The 9,246-nt window shown below is 37.9% G+C and overlaps 1 protein-coding gene across 1 annotated transcript in view; it reads right to left on the reverse strand.

Moving 5' to 3' along the window:
• The window catches only part of c3h3orf14 (chromosome 3 C3orf14 homolog), a 29,965-nt gene extending 21,398 nt beyond the window's left edge, over nucleotides 1-8,567 (reverse strand). The window contains exon 1 of the mRNA XM_053316692.1: nucleotides 8,514-8,567. Within this exon, the coding sequence (XP_053172667.1) occupies nucleotides 8,514-8,566 (53 nt within the window). The 5' untranslated portion in view covers nucleotide 8,567. The remainder of the gene's footprint in view (nucleotides 1-8,513) is intronic.
• Nucleotides 8,568-9,246: the final 679 nt, after the last annotated feature.

Consider the following 9,246-nt stretch of genomic DNA (forward strand, 5'->3'; position numbering starts at 1 on the left):
AACCTCACCAGTGAAGCCAAAGCTGAAGCACAGGGTCTAAAGACCTACTTTCAGTCCTTTAATGCAGTTTTGCTCCTCACTTTTTGGGTCAAGGTGTTACAATGCATAGAGGATAGAAACCTTACCAGCCAGTCCTCAACCATCTCACTTGATGTGCAAGCTGTCAATATAAAGGAACTGGAGGAGGAGATTGCCTGCATGCGTGCATCATGGGACAGTTTTCTGACAGAGGCAACTGCTGTTGCCACGTCCATGGGCATCAAATCCCAGTTAGAAATGAGACAGAGAAAGAGGAAGCATTTCTTTGATGAGTCAGAAAAGCAAGGTACAGAGGAGTAAAGCCCAGAGACCCTATTCAGAGATAGAGTGTTTCATGTTGCAATGGACAGCATAATCTCTCAACTACATGTACGGTTCTCATCAATGCAGCAGATATGTGACGAGTTCTGCGTCCTGTGGAAATTCAGAGATATGCCACAGGACAGCATCAGTGCATCATGCTCAAAGCTCTCTGAGAAATATAAGAATGACCTCACGGAGTCCCTTGAAGACCAAATTCAGCACTTAAAGAAAATATATAGTGCAACTTTTGAAGACGGTCTTGGACCTCTGTACCTACTTAATGCCATATACACAATGGGACTACAGAGCATTTATGGAGACCTGTGTGTCCTGCTGCATATTTTCCTGTCTCTGCCTGTGACTGTGGCTGGAGGTGAGCGGGCCTTCAGTAAAATGAAGATAATAAAAAACTGCTTGCGCTCTAACATGTCCCAGGAGAGGCTCAACGGTTTGGCAATGCTCTCCATAGAGCGTCAACTTGCCAAGAAACTGGACTTTAAAGACATCATAGATGATTTTGCCACAAGGAAAGTTTGGCGCATGGCATTTGGAGTTCAAATCTAAACATGTCACACCAGCAGTAGCCTAAAATACAAAAGTAAATATTTATTTGTTTCCTGCTAGTGTCCGAATTCCAATACATATGAAGAGTGTATTTGGCAACAGATTATGTGTAGTTTGTTAATGTTAACCATTATTGTTGTTCAGCTCTTTCAGTTTGCTCAACAGCACCTCCCACTGACACCTTTTCACATTACTTACTCCAGTAGTATTTTCAGTTCACTTATGTTTTGGGTCATGCTACAACAAGCCATGTGCAGCTCTCATTTCTAGTTGACAAGCCCGGGTGAATATACGTCTGTAAGTAGTAATTCATTGTCTCATTGATGTTTATTGATGATACCTGTTTCATAGTTCATTTGTGTTTCACTCTGTGGCAGAAATGTAACGTTTGCTGCTAATCAGTACTAGTCATATAGCTTATTTGTTAGCCTTTAGCATTAGGCTGCAGTTTATTGTGTGTGATGCTGGCTTGGAGGCCTTTGTTGTGAGCTAATGCTAATTTAGTTCTCCTGTTCACTCACATGATTTATTTGTGCACTTTGAGAGTGATTTGTGCATTATTATTTTGGGAATATTCTCAGTTCATGTCCATTACAATTCATGTGATTCATAAAAAAAGTCATTGTTAAAAAAAGGTTAAATATTTACAATTAAACATTATTTAGTACACACTGTAACATTCATTCTATGTGTATTTCATGTCATTGCAGTTCTACAAAAATTAAAAGAAGGACAGAAAAGAGAATCAGAAAACTAAACAAGACTTTGCTTTCAAACTGAAATCAGTCTCCTCCTGGTCTTTTTTTTCCCACCTTCTGATGTTAACTGTCTGCCTAGCTTTGCAAGGGTGGCTTTACGCACACTGAGGGCAGAACAATTGTCAATGCCTGTCACTTGTCTTTTGCAAAGAGAGATGTGAGGAGAGGAGAGGAAGAGCAGAGGAGAGGAGAGGAGAGGAGAGGAAGAGCAGAGCAGAGGAGAGGAAGAGCAAGGGAAAAGGAGAGATCTGGGCGCGGGGGGGGCCATCTAAGATTATCTCGTCCCGGGCCTAGGCAAGACTGTCAGCTGGCCACCTCTGACACATGTCACAGCAAATCTGAAAAACAGGGACATCTATGTGTTACATAAGTTTTGCATTATGGGGTATCCCTAAATATAGGATATCTCTAAATTAATTGACTGCTAATATTCATACGAATTCTTCAATTTTTGGAAGTTCTCACCACATAAATGTTGTATTATAACTAGAATTGAATTAATCCTGAAATATATTAAAGTAATCTTAGTTGTAAGGTAAGGTATAAAATGAGCACAATATTAATTGTTAGTAGATGCTGAGGATGCAGAAGATTATTGTGATTACCACTCCAAATCTAATATTGACCAAGTCTGAAAAAAATATTTCTTTTCATTTTTTACATTTTTAATGTCAAGAAATTACCCATTGTGTTTCATCCTGGTCCTCCATCCCACAATAAAAGCAGAGGCTGCTTAGATCATCTGTTAAAACAAACAGTATTCAATGAATATGTTCAGATTAACCTTTATGTAATGCTCAGGTCAAAATGAACCATTTCAAATTTTTACAAAAAGAAAAATGATACAAAGATTACAATTTTCAACCTGAAACTTCACAGCCTTGTCTTATTTTACCCTTTGCAGAGTGGGAACCTGCACAATGTTATTCCAAAAAATCTCTACAGTTTTAAAGAGTACAGAAGTGAATGACAATGTAGAGCAAAAAGGAAACACACCAGATTCTCTGAGGAGGGAAGTGGCTATGTCCAGCCTCATCTTATCCACTGCCTTCTTTGATGTGTCACAATCTATGGCTACCCCCTGTAAAATTTTCTCTGCAAACTGAAGAGACATTTGATAAGTGGAATGGCATAAGGATTGAATGGTCTATGATATTTTTCTCTCATCAATTACACACAAAATCAAACAGCAAATTTAGAGAATTACATTCAGTACATGTACAGTATTACCAAATTAAATAAAACCTACATCATGATGTATAAAAGCAGGTCGATTGCTACTCAATTTGAGTTTGACATTTATCTTTAGGTAACTGCATTTCACTCACTTTTAAGGCCAGGACACCACAGGATGTGCCATCTTGTTGACGATGATGAGGGAGAGTGCTGCATGTCCACCTCGAAACATTGCAGCCTTTTTTCCTCATGAATGCTCTAAAGTATGTAAGTAGTACATGTAAGTATGTGTAAACTGCTGCACATAATCATTTAACAATTCACAGAACACAAGGACAACTACATTTTTGAGTCAAATTTACCTTGTAGACTCCAGGCACACCTTCATCTTTTCTCTACTTTCCCCGAGTGGATCCATGAAAAGTGTCCTCTTCTCATGTGGGTACATAACCTTTTATTATTCACATGGAAACACAACATACATTAGGCAAGAAACCATGATATTATTGAAATTCTACAATGTAGGGTATTGTGTAGACCTTTTTTATAATAACTGTGAGTACGTATGCTTCGCAAAATTTATCAAGTAAATGGCTTATTATGTTGAGTGTATACACTGTAGATACAGAGCTTGTTCTCACAACCAACATCCAGTGATGATTCTCATTCACAATCCCCATGACGATTTCGTATGCAGCTGGATCAATCTGAAAGTAGTAAAAAAAAATCCCTGTTAATTAAAAAATGCATATTTTCAGCATTTACAAAATGCCAAGTCATAACAATACAATACATACCCGGATTTTTCCAAATCTTTTTTTCCAGATTGCCGTCATGGCATATGTGTCAATATAAGCTGCTTCATTGGACTGGTTGTATTTTTTTAGAAGCAGCATCAGATATGCGTTGATCACTTATAAAAAATGTCACAAACATGGCATTAATTATTGCACAGAGGCAGTTTGACTGTACTACTACCAAGTGCATTGTTTTGAAGTTGTACAGTTCTCTTATTTTCTGGAGAACATGTTAATTTATTTTTACTATTTAACAGTTGTTACGTTGTAAATAATATCCTCAGGTGTTATTAGTAGTTACTCCTGACTTATTATTTGTAATTGAGTTTTCATAATTATTTGTGTCGATATTAATCTATTTAGCTCCGTTACAGACCGTTACGTCAGAAGTGCCTGGCTCTTGGCAAATGGCGCTACTGTACTAGCTTAGGTGGCATAGTATGTGGAAATTGTATGAATTTGAATGTTAATAAACCTGTGAACTACATTAAGAAATTGTCGGAGCCTGAGTGAGACACTGTTCACCAGTTAAAACACCCCTTACGGTGGGAGTTATTAAATTATGGGGTAGATAGTTTAATAAAACCGTACAATAGTGTCACTGAATGTCCTTGCATGATTTAAGGCAATTGTATTGCAATGTATTTTAACAGTCATTGTTGAAATATTAGCAATTAGGGATTGGAAAGGAGTGATTTCATACAATAATGAGAAAATTATACCTCACTCTCCAGCTCTTTGTTGGGACCAGTGTTCTCAATATCCCAATAGAACATTTTGTATGGCCCCACTTTGGATAGAAGAACATGTATGTCCTTCCCTGCCCATGCCTCCTGTACATCTGAAAAAAATGTAATACTATAATATAATATAATATAATATGACATTATCACCATCTTATACTACACAATTTACTGCATTTTGTAAAAATGACTATTCAAACAAAAAAGGTATACAATAAACTACCTACATTTTTCAAGTGAAGTGTGTGTGTGTACATTGGAGCTGGTGAGGTAACTGCTGGAGCTGCTGTGGAGGCTGCGGCGGCAGGTGCTGCTGGTGGGGCTGGTGCTGATGGAGAGGGTGAGGATGCTGGTGCTGAAGGTGAGGCTAGGGCAGCTGGTGAAGCTAGTGAGGATGGGATTGATGATGCTGATGGTGAGACGGGGGCTGCTGCTGAGGCTACGTCAGCAGGCACTGCTGGTGAAGCTGGCGCTGAAGGTGAGGCTGGGGCTGCTGGAGCGGCTGGGGCTGCTGGTGAAGTTGGTGAGGATGGGGCTGATGGTGCTGAAGGTGAAGTTGGTACTGTGGCCGATTTTTTAATTTTGTGAGGGATGCGAGGCACCTCCTCTTTTGCAATTTTTAAATGATCTATGTTTACTTTTTTAAACACTGTACCGTCTTCTGCCAGAAGATCCACACTTTTCCCCTGTAATGCCCTTACAGTAAAAGGGCCAAGGAAGTTTGCCTCGAGTTTGCCACCTTTCCTCTGCTCGCTCCTCACATTTTGTCTCCACACCTTATCCCCTATTTTGAAGCCCGGTTTCGCAGCACCCTGCTTCTTCATAGTCTTCTCCTGCTGTTTGGTGACATTGTTATGCACAATATCCATAATCTCATCCAAGCGCTTTACCTCGTCTGAGACAGCCTCTTCAGCCACAACATCCTCAACACTGCTGTCTACCTGTGAACAAATGTTTTTACATTCTTTCAGTCTATGTTTTCAACACTGCATCTATCAACCTTAAAATTTATTGTGACATGTGTTTACCAACCATGAAGTCTTCTGGCACCTCTGTTGGATACCGAGCCTCGCAGCCAAACATCAAGAAAAATGGGGAGAACTTGGTGGTTATCTGTGTTTTTGTCCTCAACCCAAACATTACCGCATCCAAATACTCGTCCCAGTTTTCTGGTTTTTTGGCCACCAGCTTGCTGAGAGCTCTAAAATAATAACAGAACTTTAACTGACAATAGGCATCTCCCAAAACAATATATTTATGGTCCAACTGGCATTGCTGCTGTAAGTTGAAGACTCTATGGTATACATGATGATAATGTACATAAAGTATATCATGATTTTTTATAAATTAACCAATTGCCTCACCTTTGTATGGTGCCATTCATCCTCTCTACCAGCCCGTTTGTTTGAGGGTGGTAAGGAGAACAAAGACTCCTTTTTATCCCCAACTTTGCACATACGTTCTTGTTTATCTGTTAAAATAAAGAACTTATTGTTTATAGATCAAAACACAATAAAAATATTTCAGCAACATTTTTTAAATGTATTTTCAAAATTACCTCATTCACAAACTCTCTTCCTTGATCAGTAAGTATCCTTTTTGGAGCCTCAAACTGATGGAAGAACTTTACTATGCATCCAGTCACCTCAGCTGCAGTTTTATTATGGAGAGGATAGGCCTGTGGCCACTTTGTCAGGTAGTCCACCATGACACAGACGTACTGATGGCCTGTTTTGGTGGTTTTTAGTTTTCCAATCAGGTCCATACCGATAAGTTCGAATGGATGTTTTACCTGAAAAAGCAGCACAAAATAAATATATACATTTCATTCTGGATAAAATGTTTGTGAGCATGGTGACATTTAAGGAGAATAGTTCAGCTTCAGTCAGTCAGAGCTTAATTCCTTTCCACATGCTCTGCTGAAGATATGTTAAAATTATGTAAAAATTTATATCAGTAAGGTAAATATGTTTTGTGAAAAAAACAGACACTGATTATGAGAATGTGTCAACAGTTACCTTTATGGGGGTATACTCCACCTCCTGTTTTATTATATGAGCAGCTGACTGGCACACTGCACATTCTGACACCTGTTTAAAACACATATACATGAGGAAGTTAACTATCTGCTGGCATTTGTCTGTCACTTCATATTAAATTCAACCATGTACAAACACATTTTAAAGTTTCTATAATTAAATGAAAATATACATATTCCTCCATGCAAGTAATTATGTAATCTACTGAAACTCATTAAAAAGCAAAGTGCTCAATTGTTCCTCAATTGCAGTGCTTACTTACCCATTTATCTATGTCAGCAGACATACCAGGCCAGAAAAACCTTTTTGAAATAGCATCTCTGGTCTTCTTTTGACCGGTGTGAGCACCTGTGGGGCTGTCGTGGAAGTCCCTAAAAACGGCGTTGGCCTCCTCCGCGCCTCTTACCACTTTAGTTTTGGTGACCTTACCAGGACCTTTCAAATAATACAGTGCTCCATCTAGGAGATAAATTGAAACGTCCATTAACATCAAATATATTATACAGCAAATACATTAAACATTACAGTGTCGGCATGTACATGAGTAAAAAAACATAAACGCGTGAAGTCTATATTTAAAACAGAAATCCTTAACTCACCTTCGACGACAAACTTTGAGGCCTTTCGTCGAACTTCATTTTTCTCTGCTTTGGAAATATTTGCAGGATACTGGCCTTTAGTTTTATAAACCAGAATAGTGTGATATAAGACTGTATCCATGTTGCTGTCAATACACCTGTCGCTCTCGATTTCTGGGTCCTTAAAGGGGCCCCCACAAATTTGGGGTGGCAAAGTGGTGTAACGTCATTTGCATGATTGATTATTATTATTATATGATTAACCCTAACCCTAACCCTACACTAAACGCATTTAGCATCACATGCTGTTTGTATGTATATAACTTATAATAAAATGGCTTGATCTAATATTTAAACATGTAGTCTTGATCATATTCAGTTACACTAAAAGTTGGGACAAATGCAGTTAATATACATCTCCATTTACTTCTTATACAGAGATGCTGATGCAATTCAGTGTAAAACAAAATGCATTAACTGTTGATAATACTCTCATGAAAATGATGTGTTTCATGGATGTGACACTTTCCTGGTGGGAGATAGACTGACCTGCCAGGAAATGCACCCCCCCCCCCGCCCCCCGCCGCCGCCGCCAAAAAAAAAGTCCTTTCTGGTGGTCCCAGCATCAAATACTTTTGAGAGTATAGTCATAGGACAGGTGTTGATAAGTGGAGTGAGTAAGTATCCTGGATATATATATATATATATATATATATATATATATATATATATATATATATATATACACATATACACATATACACACACACACACACACACACACTCACATAAACACATACTTAGGAGTTTATATTCAATGATAAGTAGACCAAGAAAAAAAAACAACACACTGACACTTCAATATATATATATATATATATATATATATATATATATATATATATATATATATATATATATATACACACACACTCACACAAACACATACTTAGGAGTTTATATTATATACATTTACAAATATTATGGAAGACAACACAGTAAGCAGGCTATTAATTAATGACATCAATAACCATTTACCCGATTTTTGTTATCTGTGACTGTGATTGTGGGAAAGTATGACTATTGTGGAATCCATGAGCGCATTTAAACATGAATCATTAACACAAAACTGGACGCTAAACAGAACGTGACATGGAATGAGAATATCATTTTTGTCATTGTGTGTACGTTGTCATTTGTAGTAAATTAAACATGAGCATTTAGTCCTTTTTGACATTTACTCGTGAATAAGAGATCTGTGGGTAATATATGTCCGTTTGGTAGTAGTTTAACGCGTCTGTCTTCATATGCGCGTTCCCGCGACGAGGGGGTGCTTTTCACGGCAGGGGTGCTTAATACGGCACAACACCGGCACCTTATGATTTACAAATTAAGCACTTACTGTAATGTATTGATTATTGCTAATAGATATGCAGAATTAACTGACCGATCAGCTGGTATTCTCGCTGCCTATTTCGCTGCAAATACCGGATCAATAACCAGCTCCGACACTCACATTTCCTCATGTTTGTCTCTGAAGTCCATGTGTTGAGGAGCAGCAGCAGCCATTCTTCCAGCAGTGTTCTGTTGTATCGGTTGTATCCAGACAACCAATCTTCTTCTACTGATGATAAGCAACTTTTAGGCTCATCACCGCCACCTGCTGGACTGATTGTAGTATGGATCAGAACGCTGCTCAGTCTTGTGCTTTCTGAACTGCATGCTGAAAGTGGCTCTCATTTATTTTGGTCTTGTGAATTTGCCCATAAACTTTTGTTAACAATGTTTTCTCTGACTTTATTCTTTACTACAGAAATGTTATATCTTGTTTTTATGCTCACAGTAATAAGAACAATAATGCATTTTCCTTATCAATATGATCTTACTTCTTGGCAAATGCCACATTCATACATGCAAATTCACAAACAAAAAGTCTAATTTCTTGAAAGAAATGAAGCAGTAGTAAACTAATATATGCTTAATGTCTTTACTTGACTTTTTGTCTGGTAATCTTGCATTTACTGTTTTATTTTTTGTATTATAAGTGTGTGTACTTATTTTTTTAAATATGTGCTGCTATTTTAAGCTTTTCTTTATTTTGTTTTATTTGGCCCTTTTGCCTGTTGTAAATGTCAATTTTCAACCCTTTCCTCTGAATGTAAGTGACTTCATGTTTACCTATGTCATGTCTTGTACCTGACTGTGTGTATGTGCTTAGTCAGCCACCAATTGTGCAAGTTCTCCCACTT

The sequence above is a fragment of the Scomber japonicus genome, chromosome 3 (genome assembly GCF_027409825.1).
Source record: "Scomber japonicus isolate fScoJap1 chromosome 3, fScoJap1.pri, whole genome shotgun sequence".
Classification (NCBI taxonomy): Eukaryota; Metazoa; Chordata; class Actinopteri; order Scombriformes; family Scombridae; genus Scomber; species Scomber japonicus.